This window comes from Fundulus heteroclitus, chromosome 10 (assembly GCF_011125445.2).
Source record: "Fundulus heteroclitus isolate FHET01 chromosome 10, MU-UCD_Fhet_4.1, whole genome shotgun sequence".
NCBI classification, from domain to species: Eukaryota; Metazoa; Chordata; class Actinopteri; order Cyprinodontiformes; family Fundulidae; genus Fundulus; species Fundulus heteroclitus.
The window spans coordinates 1800819-1825476 of NC_046370.1; the positions used below are offsets into that span (position 1 = coordinate 1800819).

The window sequence follows — 24658 nt, forward strand, 5'->3', positions numbered from 1 at the left end:
CTGACGCTCTGACGCATCGCAGCATAGGCAGAACCCGCCCAACGACGCGTCTACTCTTATATTATGTCTATGGTTAAACCTGCCTGAAGGGGAAAGACTGGCCCACTACCCCATAGAGCCAAGCAGAGGGGCATCATGGTGACTACAGGCCAGCCGGTGTGCATAGAGGTCCCCCTAGTGGTCGCTTTCCGCCTGCAGAGCTGAACTAATGTTGGGTAATAATGTGAAGTGAATACAGAAATCCCCCCAGGAGGCAATTACCTCATTTTGTCCACCTGAGATAACAGCAGCCTCTCCAAATTAAATGCACTCTTGGTACAAGCTGATGAAAAATACATGTGTGTCTCATTAAAGTCTCTTTTTTTTTTAAATGAGGAGGAACATGCGCCGTTAATTATGCAATAAAGAGAGACAAAACGATGGTAGTTGAGTAGAGAACTTTATTTTTTAGTCATTGTTTTTAAACTTTTTTTTGTCTTGTCCATTTTTTATTTTTTTTTAATTAATTATATTTTTCTACAGGAGAGAAGAAGGGCAAAGGGGCAGATGTTCAACTACTAGATCCGAGTTTTAAAAATGTTTTTTTTTTTGCTAAAAGTCCCGTCACGTCTTCGCCTCCCTTCTCAGGTGTGGTTAATCTTACACGTTGGTCTGTTTGTGTTGTTGTGGTGGATACAAAACCTCACAAGGCTCTAAAAACATTTCTGGAAGAGAAAAAAGGTCTGCTGCTGCTGCTGCTGCTGTGGCGCCCCCGTCCCCCCTCCCCCATCTGTTTCTGATTCTCTCACTGGTCTGCCCAGCAAGGTGCATCGTGTCCAAAAAAAAAACAACAAAAAAAACAAAAAAAAAAAAGGGAAGAAGGTGGAGGGAAGAGCTCAGCAGCAGCTGGAGGACGACGCCGCTGCTGTTCCCTCGTCACAAAGAATAAAACTGTCCTCGACTGGAGCTGAGGTTCCCGCTGATGACCGACGGCACAGCAGGAGATTAAGGTGCTGCGAGAATCGTCGTCTGTCTGTCAGTTCTGAGTCGCTCCGCCCTGGACCGCATGTCCAGCAGCAGGAGGAGGAGGAGGAGGAGGAGTAGGAGGAAGAGGGGGAGCTCAGGACGTCATGGAGGATGGGAGCAGGGCGTTAGTTTCCAGGGGGATGGAAGGTGGCAGGGTGTGTTTGTACCTGCATCGCTGTGGAGGAGAACAGGAACCGTTAGATTCATCCTTAACGAGCCAACAGAATCATGTTAACGCTCCCTGGCTGCACAAAATAATGTTCCTGCAGCCTTTTTAAGCAATAGCTCGTGTTTCTGGGACTGCGTGTCACTACACTACAAACCATGCAGTTATAGAAAGATTATTTAAACAGGCTGCTCCAGGACCCCGGATACGTTAACTAGTGCAGTTTTATTTAATGTTTTCAAAGTTACTGATATGTTCCTTTTTTGTAGCTTTTGTGTCCTGTAAACAACCTACTATAGAGTTCATTGTTAGCATGATAAATTAAAATTCTTGTGAGGTTAGAAATATAAAAGCTACATCCGTAGTTTGGATGCTCTTGGAAGGTTTTACCACAGAAACGCAAGCAGCCACAGAAAAGTTAAAATCCAACAATTGAAAATGTTAAATACAACACAAAGTATTCATCTTTTGATAAACACACATTTGACATTCTCTTAAATTTCATAGGAACATCTGTCCAATGACGTTTAATTAGCCAATGCAGACTTTGGCGCATTAAAATCTGCTTTGAAATCAATTAATTAGTGTTTTCAAACGACAACCGACCCAAAAACTATTATATGGCTAGACCAAAAAGAGTAAAGTTTATTATTGTTAAAGAGTGAAATTAAATAATTCAAAATAATTTGCAAACTGGGATGGCCATCTTTTAATAAATAAGAAAAACTCTTTATTTTGGATCTACAATAATTTACTTATTAATTTCCTACAAAAAAAATCTCTATTTTAAATTATCATATTTTGTAGGAGGCAAAAAAATTTGCGTTCATTTTTTTGGCCCTCGAGTTCCTTTGACCTGACAATTATGGCGCCTGTACCGAAGGTGGTCTGTGTTCGTGGCTCTGCTCCCCCTACTGGTCTGTTGAGGTAACTGCAATAAAGACGGCCAAATGGCCAGCGCCCTCAGAGAGGCGGAAACGCAGGTGGAAGTTAATGTTTTCAAAATAAAAAGACGGCATAAACTGAACTTAACCCTGACAGATCAATCAAGTCGCTGCAGGTTAGTCTGCATCCTTTTGTTTTAAGAATTTAGTTTAATGGAAACAAACCCTCTGGAACGCGGTTTTAAGGTAACAGAAAGGCAGGCGGCTTGAAGCAGGTTATTAGAAGCATGGAGAAGACGACTGAGGTTGGTAATAAAATCAAAACTGGAGAAAATCTAGTATTATCGCCTAATATGGTTAAACAAAAACATAAATGGCAACTTAAACTTCCTTAAGATACAAAAAAAAAGTCCAATTTCATCCAAAAATGTGAAAAGAATAAAATACAATTTCAGAACGTGAACTTTCTGAGCATTCAAGGCTTTTATATCTATGAAAAAAAAAAAACACTTATTTGCGCATTTGTCAGGCTACAACTGTCCCTTTAAATTTAATTTAAAAAGCAAATATTTAAAATTGTGGCACCCATCTCCCTTGGCTCTCACCTTGTGGGTGTCCTATGTAAAAGTGCTGGTGGGGTCCCTGCTGCGGCCCGTGTTGGGGGTGCTGGGGGACGCCGCCGGGACCCTGCTGAGGAGTCTGCAACATTACTAACTGAGGCTGGCCATGGCTGCCCGAGTGGTGAGGACCCGCCATTGCTCCTTGAACGTGGGCCTGAAGGGATCAAAGCAGAGCTGGGATGAGGATTCGGTTGAAGCGCTCAGCGCCGCGACACCAACGAAGAAGAGATGCAGCCTTACCTGCGTTAACTGGCCCAGGGGGTAGGCCGGCGGGAGGCCCTGGTGGCTGTGGATGCTGTAGCCCTGAATGGGGTAAGATCCCTGTGGGGACGTGTGACCCGGAGCCATGTTGGGTGGGGTGGGCGCCGACAGCGGACCTGAGTGGTACAACGACTGGGGCTGCGGGCCGGACTGGGCGTTCTGCAAGGAGACGAAGGTCTGATGAGGAAACGCAGCAGCGTGAGCAGAACCAGAGCGGCGGACCGAGCCGGTTCTTCCTCCTCGACAGGAGAACGCCTCTCGTGGCGACATTAAGAAGAGAACGCTTAAAAATGTCGACTCTGCTGAATACCTTACTCCCATTAACAAACATGTGGATCGCTGATGCATGATGGGAACACCAGAATCCTGCTAAAAAGTTCCTAAACATTTTCAGACTCATATTAGCTTTCGGTCCATTTCTGAGACATTTTTTTTTTAATTATAAAAACTAATTTTCACGTTGAATTTAAAGACGATTTTTCACAAGTCAAGACTTTAAATGCAGCAGCTAGAAAAACACAGAGAGAAAGGAAGCAAGGGAAGGAATAAAGGAAAGGAAGCAGGAAATTAGGACAGAAAGAGCAAAGTGAACGACAGAAAAGAAGAAGCATAGAAAATTAAATGAGGAAAGGAAGGAAGGAAGGAAGGAAGGAAGGAAGGAAGGAAGGGAAGGTGGAGACAAAGGAAGCAAGGTTGGAGGAGACAAAGGAAGCAAGGTTGAAGGTGACAAAGAAAGCAAGGCTGAAGGAGACGAAGGAAGCAAGATTGGAGGGGACGAAGGAAGCAAAGTTGGAGGAGACGAAGGAAGCAAGGTTGGAGGAGACAAAGGAAGCAAGCTTCAAGGAGACGAAGGAAGCAAGATTGGAGGGGACGAAGGAAGCAAGGTTGAAGGAGACGAAGGAAGCAAAGTTGGAGGAGACGAAGGAAGCAAGGTTGAAGGGGACAAAGGAAGCAAGGTTGGAAGGGACAAAGGAAGCAAGGTTGGAGGGGACGAAGGAAGCAAGATTGAAGGAGACGAAGGAAGCAAGGTTGAAGGAGACGAAGGAAGCAAAGTTGGAGGAGACGAAGGAAGCAAGGTTGAAGGGGACAAAGGAAGCAAGGTTGAAGGAGACAAAGGAAGCAAGGTTGGAGGAGACAAAGGAAGCAAGGTTGAAGGAGACGAAGGAAGCAAGGTTGAAGGGGACAAAGGAAGCAAGGTTGGAGGAGACAAAGGAAGCAAGGTTGGAGGAGACGAAGGAAGCAAGGTTGGAGGAGACGAAGGAAGCAAGGTTTGAGGAGACAAAGGAAGCAAGGTTCAAGGAGACAAAGGAAGCAAGGTTTGAGGAGACAAAGGAAGCAAGGTGGGAGGAGACAAAGGAAGCAAGGTTCAAGGAGACAAAGGAAGCAAGGTTTGAGGAGACAAAGGAAGCAAGGTGGGAGGAGACAAAGGAAGCAAGGTTTGAGGAGACAAAGGAAGCAAGGTGGGAGGAGACAAAGGAAGCAAGATTGAAGAAGACAAAGGAAGCAAGGTGGGAGGAGACGAAGGAAGCAAGGTGGGAGGAGACGAAGGAAGCAAGGTGGGAGGAGACGAAGGAAGCAAGGTGGGAGGAGACGAAGGAAGCAAGGTGGGAGGAGACGAACGAAGCAAGGTTCAAGGAGACAAAGGAAGCAAGTTTGAAGGAGACAAAGGAAGCAAGGTTCAAGGAGACAAAGGAAGCAAGGTTCGAGGAGACAAAGGAAGCAAGGTTTGAGGAGACAAAGGAAGCAAGGTTGGAGGGGACAAAGGAAGCAAGGTTCAAGGAGACGAAGGAAGCAAGGCTCAAGGAGACAAAGGAAGCAAGGCTCAAGGAGACAAAGGAAGCAAGGCTCAAGGAGACGAAGGAGGCAAGGCTCAAGGAGACGAAGGAAGCAAGGCTCAAGGAGACAAAGGAAGCAAGGCTCAAGGAGACGAAGGAAGCAAGGTTGGAGGAGACGAAGAAATCAAGGTTGGAGGGGACAAAGGAAGCAAGGTTTGAGGAGACAAAGGAAGCAAGGTGGGAGGAGACAAAGGAAGCAAGGTTCAAGGAGACAAAGGAAGCAAGGTTTGAGGAGACAAAGGAAGCAAGGTGGGAGGAGACAAAGGAAGCAAGGTTTGAGGAGACAAAGGAAGCAAGGTGGGAGGAGACAAAGGAAGCAAGATTGAAGAAGACAAAGGAAGCAAGGTCGGAGGAGACGAAGGAAGCAAGGTGGGAGGAGACGAAGGAAGCAAGGTGGGAGGAGACGAAGGAAGCAAGGTGGGAGGAGACGAAGGAAGCAAGGTGGGAGGAGACGAACGAAGCAAGGTTCAAGGAGACAAAGGAAGCAAGTTTGAAGGAGACAAAGGAAGCAAGGTTCAAGGAGACAAAGGAAGCAAGGTTCGAGGAGACAAAGGAAGCAAGGTTTGAGGAGACAAAGGAAGCAAGGTTGGAGGGGACAAAGGAAGCAAGGTTCAAGGAGACGAAGGAAGCAAGGCTCAAGGAGACAAAGGAAGCAAGGCTCAAGGAGACAAAGGAAGCAAGGCTCAAGGAGACGAAGGAGGCAAGGCTCAAGGAGACGAAGGAAGTGAGGCTCAAGGAGACGAAGGAAGCGAGGTTCAAGGAGACGAAGGAAGCAAGGTTGGAGGAGACAAAGGAAGCAAGGTTCAAGTATAGGAAGGTAAGACTGAGAAGGAAATAAAAGGAAAAAGGAAGGGAAGGAAGGAAGGAAGCAAAAGCTAAAAAGGAGAGAATGAGGAGAAAAAAAATAAAAGATACAGAAAAAAAAGGCAAAAACCCCCAAAAAACAAAAAACAAAAAAAAACAACAACAACCTAAAAGTCAACAAGGAAAATGAAAGGAAGAAACTAAATGGAGGTAAAAAGAAGAAAGGGAGAGGGGGGGTAAGGAAAGGAAGCACAGGTGAGGTAAGAGGCCACCTGTAGGCCAGGGAGCTGACTGAAACGGTTCTTTAAACGAACCAATCAGTGACTGAGGTGAGCTGAACCAGGTGAGCAGCGTCTAAAAACACGCAGCACACCGACTGATCACCACGGCAACAGGCTGGGAGAGTCTAGAAATACGCCTCAGCGATGTAACATTCCTCCCAGATTATTAACCAGCTGTTAATTTAACGTGTTTTCCATCCAGGCTCCGTGTTCTCCTACCTGTCCGGGGCTCGGCGCGGCGTGCTGGGGGGGCGGCTGGTTGCCCGTCGGGGTGCTGGAAGGCTGCGGCTGATGAACCGCACCCGAGTGATGGGAGAACGACTGTGGAGCTGCAGGGCAAACAGGAAGAAGACGCCGTCAGGAGTCACCGACCTCCAAGTTAAGATGTTCCGACTTTAAAAAAAAATAAAATAAACACTCACCGTAGATGCCCTGCTGCGGCCCCTGAGGACCGTCTCCCTGCGCCGAGAACTGAGGTCCACCGGGGGGGCCGAGGGCCTGGGGATGGGGGCCGCTACCTTGACCTATCATCCTCGCTCCACCCTGCAGCATGGAGTACATGGGCTGTGGAGGGGGGGGGAGGGGGACAAAAGAAAGAAACAAAGCATATCGATAAAATAGAAACCATATTGATCGATATGGATAATTATTAAGTGATGCTCTGGTCGTTTTATGCTGTTGCTTAGTGAAAAAAAAAAATAAATAAATAAATAAATAAATGCATGCTCTCTGAAGGGGGCGGGGCTTGGTGACAGAGCGGTCCTGGGTCTGATTGTGATTGGCTGGGAGGATGTGATGACTCCAATATTAATCTATACGATAGGCTAGAGCAGGGGTGTCCAAACTTTTCGCTACACGGGCCAAAATTCTCAAGTCAAAGGAACTAAAGGGCCAAAAAATATATATATAATAATTTTTTTTTTAATTTTTCTAACTAAAAAAATATATATACATTTTTTTTGATTAAACAATTCGGTTGTTTTTAAACCAAAGCAATCATTCTGCTTGCTCTACAAAATATGCTCATTTTAAATAAACAGCAAAAAAAATTTTTGTAGGAAATTAATGTGTAAATGATTGTAAATCCAAAATTAAATTCATTTGTTGTATTCATCTAGTTTGGAAATTGTTTTGAATAATTTAATTTGACTCTTTAACAACAATAAACTGAACTCTTTTTGGCCTAGCAATAGAAAAAAAAAAAACTGTATTTGGGTCACTTCTTTGAAAAAAAACACTTTTATTAGTAATAAGCCAATTTTAATAACTGAATTCAAAGAAATATTTTAATGCACCAAAGTGTAAATTTGAGTAATTAAACATAATTGGATAAATGTTACTGTGAAATTAAAGAGAATATCAAAAGATGAATATTTTGTGTTATATTTCACATTTTTAATTGTAGGATTTTAACTTTTTTTGCAATAATTTTTGCCCTGATTAAAAACTAAAACCCTCCATCAGCATCAGCCATCTGTGCTGGTGGACCAAATCTTTTGTTGAAATACAGAATGCACAAAGAAGGAAAACTCTTATTCTATTGAACTTTTTATTGACCCTTTTTTTCACCTCTATCATCGATCGATTTACATCGTTATTGAATTATTGTCCAGCCCTATTTTTAACAGCCTTTAGCTGCTGTACCTGTCCAGGGTAGGGCGTCATGGCCTGGATGACCTGCTGCTGGCTGTACTGCTGCGGGTTGTACTGCAGGTAGGACTGAGCGTAGGGCGACGCCACCAGGGGGGCTCCAGCTGCTGATGCAGCCTGCAGCATCTGTGACGTCTCAGGCCGCGTGGGCACTGGAGATGTGGAGAAAATATTAAAACACCTCATGATGCGCTGGATGGAAAGTTAAAAGACCAGAGGAGAACTAATAATTTACCTTTGCCTCTGGGGTATTTGCCTTGGTTCACTGTGGACATGGTGTACTGGTACATTTGTGGAGCCTGAAGGAAAAATAAACCACCCATTATAACATGAATTAATCTGTAAATAGATGAAAACAAAATTTGCATTCTTTCACCAAAAAAACATTTTTTGCGTGAGAAATTACAATTATGTTTGAGTCCTTGTCCAGGTAGAAAGTTAAAAGCTTTGCCTGCATACCTGCACGGGGTGAATCTGTGAAACGTAGGAGAGGTAGGGAGCATTGTAGAGCGGCCCCTGCCCACCTGGGTGCTGCAGGACCACCGGGCTGGGAGGAGTCGGACGAGGAGGGGTCGGTGCAGAGTTGGGCTTTGTCTGTACGTGAGCAAATATTGTGATAATTTAAAAAAAAAAATAATAAAAATGTTTCTAAGCTTTGTAGTTTCCTGCATATTTAAAGTGACGGTAACTATTTTCACTTTTAAGCATATTTAGTTTTCTTAAAGCAGGTAAGTAAGATATCATCGGCATAAAGGGAAACTTTACATCCAGTGTAGCCTCTCTGACACACAAAGTTTCTAAATACTTAAATAAAAAAGATCAATTATGAAATAAACCGACCCGGTGTAGGTACCAGATCGGCTCGGGGGTCCTGCGCTTCCCGATGACGTCAATAATATGGCAACTCCACTCAAACAAACTACATTACGCCTGTATTTGTTACAAATCAATTTAATTTTGTTAATTTACGGTTATTTTCCAGTAACTTAATCGAGGCATGAAAATTTTTAACATCTTTTTTTTGGAATGCTTCTGTGGTAGTCTGACAATTTAAATTGGTAATTTTGCAGGATCAAAGTTACATCTTAAGAGAAATTTCCTTCCTCCAATTAAAAAAAAAAAAAAAAAAAAAAAGTTGTGAAGGGAAACTAAACCATAAACTCTTTTCATTTTTAATAAAAGTCTGCAGCCATTTTAATTTTATCACGGCATTCATCACTTTAAAATCAATAACGTTTATTCCTCCTTTTTCTACTGATATTACTATGCCGTTCTTTCTGATGACACATTTTTTTTATTATTCCAGATGAAATTGTGACAATATTCTTCCAAAAATTGAGCCAACTGTCAAATATTTGTTGATTTTTTTTTGTAAAATGGCTTCAATATTTGTTCTGTCATTTTCAGTGCGGTCCTTGTTAATCATTATACCTAAATATTTTACCTAATTTTAATCAATTAAAGTGGGTTGATTATTTTGAATTGCTAAGATTTCAAATTTTTCCATGTTCATCTTTAAGCCTGAAGCTTTTGAGAAAAAAGAAACCGCTAAATTAACTAAATAAAATTGATTCATTACAAATTCAGACTGCTGGCTTAATGTAGTTTGTTTGAGTGGCGTTGCCATAATGTGACATCATCGGGAGGCGCAGGGACCATGGAGAATTTCTTTGTAAAATTGTCCATTTACAAACCGCGATCCCGCTCTCGAATAAAACCGCTATAATAATAATTATAGTAAGCTATAATTACTTTAGTAAGTTGTCCAGACCAATCACAATGTTTTGCGTAATTGTGCAAACGTTAAACCAATCATGTATAGTGACGTCATCAGAAGGCGCAGCAATAAGCTCTGACCACCCCTTGTTCCTTACTTGCACTGCAAAAACAGAATTAAAAACAAGTTAAATTTTCTTAAAATAAGTGTATTTGTCCTTGATTTGAGCAGGTAAATAAGACTATTTGCCAATGGAATAGGATTTTTTTCTCTTAAAATAGGAACAATTCATCTTATTTCAAGTGCTGGATGTCTAATTATCTTATTTTAGGGGTAAAGATACTCATTCCATTGGCAGATATTCTTATTTACTGGCTCAAATCGAGGACAAATAGACTAACTTTAAGAACATTTTACTTGTTTTTAGATCCGTTTTTGCAGTGTGGACCGGATCTGATCGATACTGACCAACGCAGACCTGGAACCTGGATCCAGTTGTCTAAACATCACGATTTGGCGTTTTTACCGAAGCCGACGAACTCCCAACAATAATTCCCGATTTCGATTTTCTCTTAGATGTGGATAAAATTTGCTTACCATGGGTATCTGAACCTTGTTTGGGTTGAACTCCTTCGCGTTTGGATTTAAGGTCGATTTCTTCACTTGGCTGAAAGACGCAGAATTGCTGCACTTATCAATCAGGATGTCAACACGTACGGAAAAAAACAAATTAAATCAAACAATTCGCAAATCCCCGAAACTCACTCCGCCACGCCGTCGGTGCGCTCTGACGCCTCAGACCTGCCGTCCTCTGTTCCCGGGGTCCTGGCTGGCTGAGGGGTCGCTGGTGATTGCCGGTCTGGAATGGGCGCTGTGGGGGCGGCGGCTGCAGCACCCAGCGGGGTTGTGGCGTCCTTGGCTGGCTCCTCGGAGAGAGCTGGTGAATGCTGAGGTTGGGTCTGGGAAGGACTGGGAGCCTGAGGCTGAGGTTTGGGCTCTGAGGGAGGGTGGGCGTCTGATGGAGGCTTGGCCGCGCCTGATTGGGCGACCTCGCTGACTGAAGGCGGCGTTGCTGCCGCCGGAGAGCTGGGGGAGCTGGAGCCGGCTCCACTTGGCTGGAGCTGGAAAACGGCGAGTAGTTAATGATAAAGCAAGAATCTTAAAAGTTATCGATGGATTAAGAAGGTTTTCTAGGAGGTCTAATGAAGAATAACTTTCACTTTTTTATATTTTATCTGCAAATGTTCAGCAGAACATTTCCAAAAAGCTTATTTCATCCAGTTTACGACTCAAAACCCAATATTTAATCAATGTTTTTTTTCCTGTTACACCAAAATACACCACTTTATATAAATAAGGAAAAAACATTATAAACTGTGAACTTTTTCTGTGTAATTGCTGTAAAATGCACAAATAATTTCTGTAAATAATGTAATTTAATAAATGCAACAAGCATTGTCCATAAAAAAAATAAGGGTTACTAAATTACCCTCATCGAAAAGAACCTGTTTTACGTTTTACTTGATGTTAAAAATAAATAAAAATCAAATTTTTCAGCAGCTAACCTTCCAGTTACACACGACAGACATGAAGACAGAACTGATGTTTTGAACGTAGGTCTGAATAGATGCGATTGTCATGAATAATGCCTCCTGGTGGAGATTTATAAATATTTACACATCAATAAAAACCGCCAGCTGCCATCTTACCCTGAATTCTTTGCCAAATTTCCGCAGCTCTTCAATTTGTGACCTTTGCTGAACCGAAGGAGCTGATGGAGGAGACGGAAAACAACGTTTTTAAAACTGTGTGCAGCTGAATATAATCTAATGTATTTGTCCTTAAACGTATAAAGCTCACAGACCTTTGCTGCTCTTGCTGTCCTCCGTGCTGCCGGGGCTTTCTGCAGAGCGCTCCTTAGCAGCTGCACCGAGGATCTCATTCACTGCAGAGGCAAAACAATCAGAAATCAAATCTCCATGATCTCAGACTTACATTTTTTTAAAGCAAAATAAAAAATTAGGCTTAACCGTTCGCCAACTCCCAGGTTTTTGATGCAAATTTGTCAGACAAAACCAAACAGAAACACAGACAGCTGGATGGGAGACATTACCATCTACGGGGAAGAGGGGGGCGGGGCCTGACGTCTTCTGCGCAGGCAGAGAGACGGACGAAGTGTCCAAGTAAGGCGTGTCCTGGGAAGAGCCTGATTTAGGAGAGCGAGTGGCTGCAAGGACAGAACATCATGAACAGCAAGGTTAAGCTTGGCGAAAATAACAGATACAGCTGCTATAAAAACAACAAATAAATACAAAAAGAGACAACTACGTTTTATTGAATTGGACTGCCAGCTGGTACCGGTGGACTGAGGGTGTGTGTTTGGAGCGCGGTTTGTCCGGCTTGACTGTGGAGGTCTTTGGGCTTTGGGAGACGTTCTGGCGGAAACTGAGACACAGCGACAGGTTTTTAGCTTTCCTGAAAGCAGCGACACGGCAGCGGCGACTGATCGTTCAGCTCTTACCTCCGTTAACGGGTCGGCCGGCGTCGGACAGAGAGAGCGGCAGCGAGTGGGAATGAGGAACGGCGTGTCCGTGAGGGGCGGGCGGGCTGGATGGAGACGTGGCGGTCGAAGCGGAGGCCGGGGCGGCCGCCGCTCCACCGGGGGAGGCCGGCGCGTACGGGCTGGCGGGACCGGAGCCGGGGCTGGGACTGCCCTGCGGGTGGTGGGGGGCGTAGGCGCCGCCTCGACTCGACAGAGGACTGCTCCTCTCCGAGGGAGAGACTCCCGGCTGGGGTCCGCCGGCGGAGGGCAGCGGGGCTCTCGGCGATGATGAGGAGGACGAAGGGTTGGGCCGGTAGCCTCCGCCGAGCCGACTGTGGGTCGGAGGCCCACCGGGACCTCTCTCTGCTCGGTCTCGGTTCATCTCTCTCTGTCGTTGAGGTAGTGGGATGTACTTTCCCTCTCTGAGGAGCAAAAAGTCCATCACAACGGTTTGACACGAGGTAAAGCAGCTAAAACAAGGCGGCGCAGCGTTTCAAGCATCACTACCAGAAAAACACTTGTGCAGGCTACAGGGTTCCTACAGCGTAAGGCAAGTTATATTCAAGACTTTTTAAGACTTTTTAATGCCACTTCAAATAAAAAGTTAAGACCAAGTTCACGCACTGCAAAAACGGATCTAAAAAATAAGTAAAATGTTCTTAAAATTAGTGTATTTATCCTTGATTTGAGCAGGTAAATAAGACTATTTGCCAATGGAGTGAGTATTTTGACTCCTAAAACAAGATAATTAGACATCCTGCACTTGAAATAAGATGATGGAGATGAGTTGTTCCAATTTTAAGTGCAAAAATCTTATTCCATTGGCAAATCATCTTAGTTACCTGCTCAAATCAAGGACAAATACACTAATTTTAAGAACATTTTACTTATTTTAAGTTCCATTTTTGCAGTGCGATAAACAAGAAAAACCTGGTCGCGACAACTTCACCCAAATGTTTATTTTAACATAAACCATTACTTTCTGGCCCAGTAGACATGTTTAAAATTTTGAAAAACATTTCATATAGGAAGAAAGCCAAAAAACACAAATTACAGATATATATTTTTTAACAACTACTGAACTGAATTCACAAACTTTCTTTTGTTCCCTACTAAAAATAAACTATAAAATCTGTTTTAAAAACCACAACATAACCAGCGCCAACTCTTTTTCCCAGCTATGGTCCGGCCGCAACAGTTTTTATTGGTTCCAATAATGGTTACATTGAGCCGTTCAGTAAATTAAAAAATATATATTTGTGTCAATTATTTAACTGTTTGGTAAAATCCTACTTATGACCTGCCTGGTAACAATTTTAAGACCTAAGAAAGACTGATTTAATACATTTTAATGCCAATTAAGGCCTTAGTTTTATGTTACAGAATTCAATGCCTTTTAAGACTTTTTAAGGAGCCGCGGGAACCCTGAGGCTACCTTTTTAGGTGTTTTAGACTTTGGTGATGTTGTCTACATGCATGCTGCCTCTAGTACTCTCCACCTGTTAGATTCTGTGTACCATAGTGCTCTGCGCTTCTTAACTAACTCTTATTCCCGTACTCATCATGTACGCTGTATGAACTGGTAGGTTGGCCATCGCTAAGTATACGTAGACAACTTAATTTGTATTTTTTTTTTATACAAGGCCATGTTGGGTAAACTGCCGGCATATTTATGTAATCTCCTCAAGCTAAATTCCAGTCACTTTCACCTCCGTTCCACCAGGTGGCGCTCTTACCAGGTTCCAATGGTTTTTACTGAGCTGGGGAAGAAATCCTTCTCTTACTTTGCTCCATGGTCTTGGAATAATTTACAAAACTTGCTCCATTTAAATGATCTAATCCCATTGAATGAATTTAAAGCCATGTTAAAATGTCATGTAATTGAAAAATGTAACTGCCCTATGTGACCTGTCTTGTGAGATTTTATCCATTTTGTACTTCTGTTTGTATTTTAACTGGTGTGCCGTCTTGGCCAGGTCTCCCTCGAAAAAGAGATCTTAATCTCAAGGGACTTCCTGGTTAAATAAAGGTTAAATAAAAAAAAACTACGGGACTTTAAACTCCTCACCAGTTCAAACCTGATCCAAGGCGATTGTGTGAAACTTGGTAGGCTTCTCTTTTCCCCCTCCTCATAAACGAGAATTATGTTGGGCTTTCCCTTTATTCATGCATCTACTCCAATATTTATTATCGATCAAATAATAAATGTTAATCCCTGCTGGTAAATCAGGTTATTGTCGATGTCTCACTGTTACGCTACAGTAGAGAATAGAAGCTAAAATCTGGGGCATTAACATTATTTAAGCAATTAACTCACAGATAAAGCCAAATATGATTTGACTATTTTATTTTTAAGCTCTTACACCCATCGGGCATTTTAAATCAATAACAACATTCTTCTAATTAAAATAATGATAATAATAGATCACATGTTCACTTTAGTGTTGTGTGGTGAATTTCAAAATAAAAGAGCATATTAAAAATGATATGATTGATACTTTCATTAATCATTTAATCTATATATAATCATGTAATGTTTCTTAATTAGTGAAATCTTACTAATTAAAGCCTCGTTATCCGTGGGTTTGACCTTTATTGCTGCCTTGTGTTGTTGCTGTGAGACGTCCAGCTCTGAAAGTCAAGACTTTGAAAGTGAACTTTACCGTTTAAACGTTAGGGCTTGAAAATAAAACTTCCCATTTTATTATACCAAATCTGATTAATTAATATCTTTTTGTGAAACAAAACGGAGGGAAATCTTTTTAAAATTATTTTTAAAACCTGCTTTTATTTGAAATATTTCGTGTGGGAATTGCCCTGAATTCAAAGTGCAAACTAAATCCAAGCTGTGAAACATGCTGCTAAAACAAGATGGCCGCCCTGCTTTTGTAAACAATGAAAATATAACTAAACTTCACCTGTGTAACTTCAAAACTTACTTTAAAAATAAAGAAGTAAATAAAAGTGCCTCATAATATGGTAAAAACAACAACAACTTCTCAATATCTCCAATATATTCCCATATGGATATATTTAGCATCATGAAAGCCCAATGAGTGCAATTGCAAAATAAAAATCATGATTTTGCAGAAATTAAACTTTAAAAAAACATTTCTAAATTCTAATTAATTTAGGACATTGATGAGTCGCCCAGCTCTACTGCTAGCTAATTATCTAGGTAGCAGGTATCCAGGCTCTCCATGCTAGGACCGTATTTGGTGACATTTGCAGCACAAAATATGTTTTTGAAGGTAAAATTATGGTAAAGTGATTAAAAAAAATGAGATGCATGTCTGCAATTAACCCAATTAACGCTGTTACACATTCGATCATTATAGCGACGTTCAGATTTTCGGCTAAAATTCACTTCAAAACCCAAACTTTCATTGCAGCAACGCTTTGGTACCATGGTGTCCAGAGTACAGAGGCTCCACACTAGGGCTGAACGATTTTGTAAAATAATCTAATTGTGATTTTTTTTTATATTGTGATTTTTTTCCCCAGTTTAATTTATCATGCGTTTCAAAATATATACAAACAACAAATCAATTTGTTTCCTCGCCATGTGGATTAGTTGCTAAAAGACCCACAGCATCTAAACTCAGAGCAGTAATGATTACGTTCTGCCTACAATATATTTCAACCAAAATTGCAATTTTGACTTTTCTCTGCGTTAACCACAAGCAAAAAAAAAGCCTCTAAATAAAGATGTTTGTAAACAAGGACTATTAAAAACAAGAACTTTTAATGTTTCTATTGATCAGAATATTATTCAAGAGAACAGCTTTTAATTTAATTGGACATCAATCCTTGTTTAACATAAAGTGCAACCAACAAGCAAGTCTATGTATTAAACTGATTGACCTGTACTTAATGCTATGTATGATTATATAAACTCTAAAACAAGTAATAAAATTAGATTATCTCACTGCTGCAACTGTCTTCCCTTCCATGTGGAGGCAAACCCACTTTAAACATTTTACCAACACCTAATGGACGTGTCTAATTCCCTAATTGTTACATAGCCAAAAAATTGCTGACCTCTGCGATTTGGAAATTGCGTTATTTTAAAATCGCGATTATATTGAAAATGCGAATAATTGTTAAGCCCTACTCCACACGTCACCAACCCCGTCTCACCTGCTGCCTGCTCCAGGGCTGTCTCTGCCCTTCTCACTCCCCCGGTCACGGGGGCTCTCGCGGCCCTTTTCGCGGTCGGCGCCGTCCCGCAGCACGGAGCTGAACTTCTCCTCCTCGGTTTTGCCCTCGTCGTTCTCCAGGCCGACGCGATGGCGATACTGCGGGCTGGACTCGATCTCGCTGGCCAGGCGGGCGGCGCGGGCCTCCCTCTGCCGATACACCTCCGAGTTGCCCCTCTCTAAGGGAACGCTGTTGAGGACAGGAGAATAAATAGAGCAACGCATAAATTTATCCGTTTAGGAGGAGGGTCTATGCCAGGGGTGTCAAACTCATTTTGGTTTAGGGGCCACATTCAGCTTAATCTGATCTCAAGAGGGCCACACGAGTAAACTCATTGCAAGATTAAAAAGAACAAATAAATGTGGACTTGTTGTTGATTTTTATATTAAATTAATTTTACACAATATATTATGAATAACCTCAGCGTTTTTTAAGAAAAGTATGTGCAATTTCAACAATACTTTTAAACATTTACTTGTGCATTATGCATAAGAACTGATCACAGTGATTGTACAATGTTGAAAAACGTTTATTCACATTTTTTGGGACTTAAAAACACTGTCCTGCATGACAAAATACATCAAACAGATAAAAATTAGGAAATGATTTAAAATCAATTTTCCACATCTGAAGCTCAGTGCTACCATCTGCTGATTAAAACACAGCGCCCCTCGTGGACAATATAGGAACTGCATATTTTCAATTAAACGAAGTACATGTTTTCAATAATTGTTTTATCATTCTCTTCCTTTTATCTCCTCTTTCTTTCACCTTTTCTTTTTTTGTCTTGTTCTTCCTTTCCTCTCCTACTTTCCCATTGTAGTGTCCATATCATTTGAGACATTCCCCGCATGAATCATAATAAAACTATTCACATTCATAAATCAGAATAAGAATCACAATTCTTATTGCCGCATAGCCAGACAGGACACTGGGGGAAAAAAAAAAAAACTTTTTTTTTTTTAATAATGATAATGCATTTAGCCACAGGGCCGGACTAAATTGTTTGGCGGGCCGTATGTTTGACACCCCTGGTCTATGCGATGCGACTGGCGCAGACTTACGTATACATGGAGAGACTGGAATCATACGTAGACGTGACTCCGTATTTTACTTCGTTGTAGCGGAACATCTCGTTGGCGTCCCAGCCATTAGACTGCAGAGAAAAAACGTCAGAGCAATCGACTCAATAGGGAAATAAATAAAAGCCCCGGTGAAATAACACGCCGTGTTCAGCCGGGGCTTCTGGTTGCTAAGAAGACAGACCAACTTACGGCGTCGTTCTCGAGGTCATAACTTTCCCCGTTGCTGTCTCCTCCCTCCCATTTCTGTAAAACCTTCTCCTTGTGTTCTCCGTTTATGCGGCTGGAGCTGATGGCGGTGTCTGTGAAGGTGTCTGACGGTAAAAACACAAAGAAATGGATGACTTTCATGTAGCTGGGAGACAAACTACACATCACCTTCACATTAGCCTGCGTTTGGGCCGGAGTGAAGCTTCCATTTAACCACAATTCAGGGTTTCTTGCACAAAAAAGTTAGATAAATAAAACCTTTTCTGTCCTTTAAGCCATCTTTCTACAGCACGGTTTGCGCTGCAGTTTTTTTTAGCTTGTTTCTGAGAGTGAAGTTGCTTACTTGGGCTCTAAAATAAGTAACCACACTGCAAAAAGAGAACTAAAAGTAAGTAAAATTTTCTTGAAATTAGTGTATTTGCGCTTGATTTGAGCAGGTAAATAAGATGATCTGCCAATGGAATAATGTTTTAACACTTAAAACAAGAACAACTCACCTCCATCATCTTATTTCAAGTGAACATATCTAATTATCTTATTTTAGGAGTAAAAATACTAATTCCATTGGCAGATAATCAGGTTTAATTGGTCAAATCAATGACAAAAACACTAATTTTAAGAAAATTTGACTTACTTTTAGTTGCCTTTTTGCAGTGGAGCTGCAATATCCCTCCGCCTCATCCCACGCTGGAGCGCATCCTGACATAGGAGCCGAGGGAGTAAAGGCAGATGGAGCAACTCTGCCCGAATTTTCTGTAGTTTACGGTTGCAATAACTCATAATTGCTTAAAGTAGATTATGTGGTGCAGATCACCATTTTGAGCAGAGATTGGTTCGGAAGATGAGTTTTTACCCCTGATAACATTACAGAAACCCAACCCATAAGCAATACTTTAATGCTTATTAATTTGTTGTCTTTTTTTTGTCTCTAAAATGTAAAATTAGTGTTACTTTTTTAAAATAAATGCTTAATACCATGTCTATCTTTGTGTAAGAGGCAAAACAAATATTTCGGCATGAAATGTTTATTTATTTACACATTTGTTTCCACATTGCACTGCAAAAACGGAACTAGATGTAAGTAAAATGTTCTTAAAATGTGTGTGTTTGTCCTTGATTTGAGCAGGTAAATAAGATGATTTGCCAATGGAATAAGGATTTTGCACTTAAAATAGGAACAATTCATCTCAATCATCTTATTTCAAGTGCAGGATGTTTAATTATCTTATTTTAGGGGTAAAAATACTCATTCCATTGGCAGATAAGCTTATTTACCTGCTCAAATCAAGGACAAACAAACTAACTTACATACTAAACTTAAATAAACTAACACTAACTTTAAGAATATTTTACTTATTTTTAGATCTGTTTTTGCAGTGTGTGTAAACATCAGGGCGTCATGGTTAGTGATTTAACTCATTATAGGCCAGAGTTTAACATTTTATGGCACCAGGATGTTTTCATTCCAATTCTGAAAAGTGCTTGAAAATAAAATATGAAAATAATTTTTGTACAAGCATGTTTTTAACTAGTGTCATTTATTGCAAAATTGCATATTAAAATGGCCAAATAAGCTAATAAACCCTGCTGTATTATATGTAGCCTCTATATGCGCACTTATGCTAACCATAATCGGAGTTTGAAATGAGTTTATACATTTATACAAGACTAGCGGCGTTTTCTGTGTTAATGGCGACGCTACGTGAAAGCACCAGTCGTCTTGAGGCCGTTCCCATTTCCCTCAGCACCGTCTCACAGGCACACCACAGCTGCCTCGTCCTGAAATCTCCGCATTAGACGGTTAGTTAGAGGAAAATAAATATAGTTTATTTTGTCTCTAAAACTGTTGCACTGCAATAATTCCCTGAATGTGATTCACATACAGCTTCAGTCACTCGTTCACTGCAAAAATGTAACTAAAAATAAGTAAAATGTTCTTAAAATGTGTGTATTTTTCCTTGATTTGAGCAGGTAAATAAGATGATCTGCCAATACAGTAAGATTTTTGCACTTAAAATAGGAACAATTCATCTCCATCATCTTATTTCAAGTGCAGTACATCTAATTATCTTATTTTAGGGGTCAAAATACTCATTCCATTGGCAGGTAATCTTATTTACCTGCTCAAATCTAGGACAAAAACACTAATTTTAAGAACATTTTACTTATTTTTAGATCCGTTTTTGCAGTGTTCACTCTGTGTGCCCCTGATATCTTTTTTGGTACAGTTTGTTTAATGCAGTCTGGATTCAGGCAATGAATTAAAATTCATTAATTTTTTTCATAAAAAAAGGTCATTCGTAGTTCCAAACACATTTAATTACTGCTTTTAATCGCTTATTTATCCCGGCCAAAGCTTCTAATCCTACAGCCCGGGTCACAAACGTATGAACAAATATGCAAATTAGACGATGACGTCATCCCCCCCCCGGTAGGTACCTGTATGGTGGTACCATGGTAGCTGGTTTAGGGGCTCAACATGGATCTGTTTGTACCTCTGGTAGCAAAGTTGAGGTCGACGTCTCTGCAGATCATTGTGACCAGGTCCGACGGGCTGAAGATCATGGTGTCTGTGATGTCCTCCCTGCGAGGCGGCGCAGACGTCGAGCCCTCTTCCTCGCCGCGTTTGTGCACAGCATCCACGGCCAGCTCACACTAAGAGATAAGAAGCAGAGATGTTAGGACCGAGCGGACACGCAGAGGAGGTTAACGACCAAACCAGAGCTCCCGGTTTCCCTCTGGTCAGTTTATAGTTTCAGGAGCATCCGTGAGGTGAGGAGGAGCTTCTTACCCGAGAACTGAGGGTCTTAAATATGCCTTCGAACAGACTGCCGTTCTTCACTCTTAGTTCACAGGTGGAACCCTGAGAGACAAACAGTTTATACCAAAAGTTAATATTTTATTAACTGACAAGACCGGTACATTTTCTACCGCTGTAGATATCACAACAGGAGCAACAGTGACACAGAACCATGGCCTACTGCTTAATAAATACAACCAAATTAAGAAATATTCTAATAAGCTGCTTGCTGGCTATCAGGTTACACATAATCAGACATAAAGTATAAAGTAGGTATCTGCAAAGAAGAACCAGAAGTGTTTAATGTGTCAGCAAGCACAGCAAAAATAATAATAATAATAATAATAATAATAATAATAATAAAGTTCGCTATAATTATTAGAGGGTAAAAATTGGGTTGAACTGATTTTTGGACTTTACTCTTCATTAACTGTGATGTTTTAATACACAATTCACTACTTCTGTTTATACTTTCTTTTTCAAGCTTATTTTTATTTACCGTATTTTTCGGACTATAAGTCAGTCCGGAATGTAAGTCGAATCAGTCCAAAAATGCGTCATAAAGAGGAAAAAATATATATATACACAAGTCGCACCAGACTATAAGTCACATTTATTTAGAAATTTATTTCACACAGTCCAATTTTAAAAACGGACATTTAACCTGGTAAGCAGATTTATTTACATATAAAGCTGCATCCACAACCGGCTGAATACCTGGAACATACCTGGGAGGTTGAATCGGGTAAATTAGCATAAAAAGTCACCAAAATTCTCAGAGCATTTCTGCCTAATTATGCTAAAATTAGAAAGTAGCAGTGCTACGTGCTAAGCTAACAGTACGACACGAATGTTTCACAGCAACATAAAGCTCACGTTAATCAGCGAACTTGTTAACAGCCCGGACCACAGAGCTGTAAGCTAGCGCTAGCTGCTATTAGCTTCACGGACGGTCCAATAACAGGGTTCTGTCTCGGTCTGCAGACTAAAACAGCGAAACAACATACAAACATGTGTTCAGTCGTTGTTGTTTATAAGTTAATGCTTCAATTCATTTTTAAGTGGTACAGGAGCAGCATAAAGTTTTCACAAACCTAGAGCGCCCTCTTGTGGCTACAGACGGTAATGTTTACTACTTGGTTCATTTTGGACCATTTAAAATTGATGAACAAGTTGCAGGATCGGCCAAACTATGAAAAGAAAGTGAGACTTTCGACTTATAGTCGGAAAAATACGGTATTCTGTTCCATACAGGCATCGCCAAATATGGACATGGTGAAAACGTCTTCATTATGAGTGAGTTCTGATCCAAAATCTGCTCTTTTCTTCCTTGGTGTGACCCACCGTTTCCAGTTACACTAGTCAGCTGTGATGACACCTTACATAAAAACTTTTGTTATTGTCTGTGCAGCTACCTGGTGATCGTTTTTGATAGGAATCAGAATAGGAAACAGTACGGAGGCTTTAATATTCATATTTATATAAGTTGTTAATTGTAGATATACTTGTATAGCAAGTCGTTGACCAACCCAACCACGGAAAAATGCTGCATAAAAACAGGTAGGTTGTGTTATACAGCTAACGTTTCAGTGTTAGTCACACGAGCTGAAGGAAGTCATTCTTCTAGAGTAACAACCAGCATCCAAAGAAAAATACGGACAAAGATCCAAATGCGTCACTCACCACTACAGCTGTGAGGAAGTGAAGCATTCTGGCATTGTTGTACACGCCCTCAAACACCTGTAGACAGGAGAACACACAGGTATGCATCATGATAGAGTTTCACAGACACCTGATGTATGAACCAGGTGTGATACAGACAAAGATAAAAAAAAAGAGTGCTGCACAGAAGACATCTAAAAAGATTAACCCTTGGTACATCGACATAGATAATAAAAAACAATGATAGAAAGTCAAGGTTTAAGTAGCTTTTTAAATTTTTTTTAATTATACAAAATAACTAGGGTTGAGATTAAATGTAAACTGTAAATAAACTGTGTAAATCAGATGTTTATCCTTTAATGCTAATCCATTTCAAACAGGCAAGTTATTAATTTCAGTAAATGTTCAAAGTCAGAAACATGATGCAGTCGGTCTGGTTTCCTCAAATATGAAAAGTTTATGAACTGGCATGATAAACTGAACTTGACTGGAATGTTTTATACCTGGAGTCAAATGGGAATTAATCAAATTAACATTGAATCTCCTTATATGACTGGATTAAAGCCATTGTCATATTTTTATACTTAAATAGGATTAATCTGTCTTGCAAGGCACCTTGAGAAAACAATTATGAATTGGTGCTTTTATATATACACACACAACACATTTCTACTTTATAGGAAAACTTTTCAATGGTCCATTGATGTTAGAAACAGAATCCTCATACTTTAAACGTTGATGACTTAAAAAAAACAACAATGTTTTTTAAATTAATCGTTCAGCTACAGCAACTTTTCAGGCTCGGTATACTTACAGGAGAGGAGTGAAACGACGGCTTTGCAGAGGAACGATTCCTGCAAGAAACAGAATAAAAAGAAGAAAAGAAGACTGTTTAGAAGAAGCACAATTTGTTTTTTTCCAGGTTGCCGTTAGTTCACACTGTACATAACTGTAGCAATTTGTAAAAATGAAAACTACTTTAATTGTAGGTCAAATGTGATAAAACGTTTATGCTGGTCAGACAGTTTAAGGGCATCTAGATCTGTTATAAACAGCAAGGCTACAGCTGCAGTTTTTGCTCCCGACGCCCAATCTGTGATTATGCAACTTCCTGCTCCATTCCCTTAGAAGCAGCTCTGTTTGAGATCGCAAGTAGCCGTTAATTTTTTTACATTTACATAAAATCAACCATTTTTGTTACATGATCACGTGCTTTTTCTGCAAAATTAAATTCAGAATTGAACTATTACACTGTATCTGAAAAAGGACTAACCATTTTTAATTGTAAATATACATTCTACATACCAAATCCGAACTTTCAGCTGAATAATACGACTTTTTTAAGTTAAATAAATGACATTATTCCAATTTAGTGAAAATTACCCTACAATAAAACTGTTCTTATATTGCTGATACTATTTATGTTACTATTAGGATCCAAGGGGTTCTGGTTATTCGCTATTATTTATATTGATAATGTACAGCTAACATATCACAAATATCATCAATTATCCTTTTTTTTTTAATCCACTTAATGAATTAGCTATGGCTTAATGCTTAGTTTTACTTTCAACAAAACCCTGTTCATTTGAACTGAAAATATTATTAAATAAACCAAATAGTCTTAATCTTTTACCGTCCCTGTATTCCCAAAATAAACTGATTTGATATTTGAGCATATTTTAGTATAAAAAGAGTTTGTGTTTTATATTATTCCCTCATTTCACTATTTTATTAGTTACATTAATCTTTGTTAATGTTTATAATAGTGAAACCATATTCTACAACAGCTATGATAAAGTCCTGTTACAAGTGAATAAACTGACTTTTACTCCAACAACTGAAAAAGGCTAGACCAAAGATTGACATTTTTAAAATTAGGTGATTTTTTTTTTTGCGTAATTCAGGGTCACTATTAGTTTTGAAGTAAACCGATGTGAGTTACCCTCGAGTTCTGTTTAATAAAATCCTCTAGGTGTCTTTATTTCTAAGTGATCCACCAATCCCGATCAGTGACTTTGATCAGGTATAAAATTAAATGGTATAAATAAATAAATGCAAAAAATATCTCACAAGCATGATTTTCAGATAATCCAAATGTTTTTAAAAAGCGATTTTAACATTAAAACATATTGCTTACTGCACAACACTGAGGGCGTTTCTGATCGTTCTCTATTTGTAATGAAGAAAATTAACGACTGATATTTATTTACATTTTTTATACGGAAAAACTAACGTAATTATTTCTCTTTAAACAGCTGATTCAGACCGATCATTATGGTAAAAAGTAGTTAAAACAAATACAAGCTAAAGTAAATTATAATAGTATCACTGCTGCAGTTTACACACAAGCTTCCAAAACAAAGACGAAGCGACTAACAAACATCTAAAAAAACATGGTTCCCGCAGGCCGGAGTCTCTCCAGCGTTATCTTAAATTATTTTAACAGCAAAATAAGAAAACAAAACCTTGACATTTCGAAAGGACAAGACTCCCTTTACAAAAATTACATGCCAGCTAAACTTTGCATAGCCTTAATGCTTCTTTGCTGCTTTTATTGTTTTCCCGAACTTGGACCCACCTCACTGATTCGGCTAGGTAGAACACGCTGCGTTGCTATTGGTCCACAGACTCTGCCTGTCAAAATTAAACCATTCTTATTGGCTAAGACAGACGTTCCATGTCTAAGTCCCGCCCCCTGCGAGCAGGGTGCTTTAACCGGTAGGCCTTGCACGCACGGGACAATCCCCGGACTGTCCTACCCCGCGAAACCCCGCCCGCTCACCTTCCAGCCGGTGTCCGGCCGCCGCTGTTGATGCCGCTGACTGGGGAAGACATGCCGCCGGGCCCCGATGTTCCGTTAGTCGTCTTTCTCCCGCCCGAGCCGGATTGCTGCTGGGGTTTCAGCATTGCGAAGCACAAGGCTTAGACAGTACCAA

The 24658-nt window shown here is 40.4% G+C and overlaps 1 protein-coding gene across 4 annotated transcripts; it reads right to left on the reverse strand.

The window, feature by feature from the left end:
• Positions 1-466: 466 nt before the first annotated feature.
• Positions 467-24658, reverse strand: atxn2l (ataxin 2-like). 4 transcript variants are annotated; one of them, XM_036141770.1, is made up of 23 exons: positions 24505-24658; positions 22534-22573; positions 21741-21797; positions 20049-20120; positions 19753-19912; positions 17240-17361; positions 17030-17121; positions 15906-16154; positions 11745-12187; positions 11552-11668; positions 11337-11450; positions 11088-11168; positions 10933-10994; positions 9989-10344; positions 9821-9890; positions 7966-8100; positions 7742-7805; positions 7501-7658; positions 6279-6420; positions 6076-6185; positions 2916-3095; positions 2661-2829; positions 467-1180 (listed from the first exon to the last, which is right to left on the reverse strand). In XM_036141770.1, exons 1-23 carry the CDS (start codon positions 24627-24629, stop codon positions 1131-1133), a joined length of 3168 nt encoding a protein of 1055 aa, XP_035997663.1. In that variant the 5' UTR covers positions 24630-24658; the 3' UTR covers positions 467-1130. The 4 variants fall into 4 exon arrangements, with proteins under 4 accessions (XP_035997663.1, XP_035997662.1, XP_035997661.1 ...); XM_036141769.1 differs by having other exon boundaries at positions 2916-3113; XM_036141768.1 differs by having other exon boundaries at positions 9821-9908.

Excerpts from the sequence above, each read along its gene's own strand:
- atxn2l (XM_036141767.1), bottom strand. The coding sequence starts at position 24,629 with ATGCTGAAACCCCAGCAGCAATCCGGCTCGGGCGGGAGAAAGACGACT. Across the intron at positions 17,362-19,752 it reads CCTCAACTTTGCTACCAGAG|ACACCTTCACAGACACCGCC; the intron begins GTACAAACAGAT and ends TTTTACCGTCAG. Across the intron at positions 17,122-17,239 it reads ATGACCTCGAGAACGACGCC|TCTAATGGCTGGGACGCCAA; the intron begins GTAAGTTGGTCT and ends TTTTCTCTGCAG.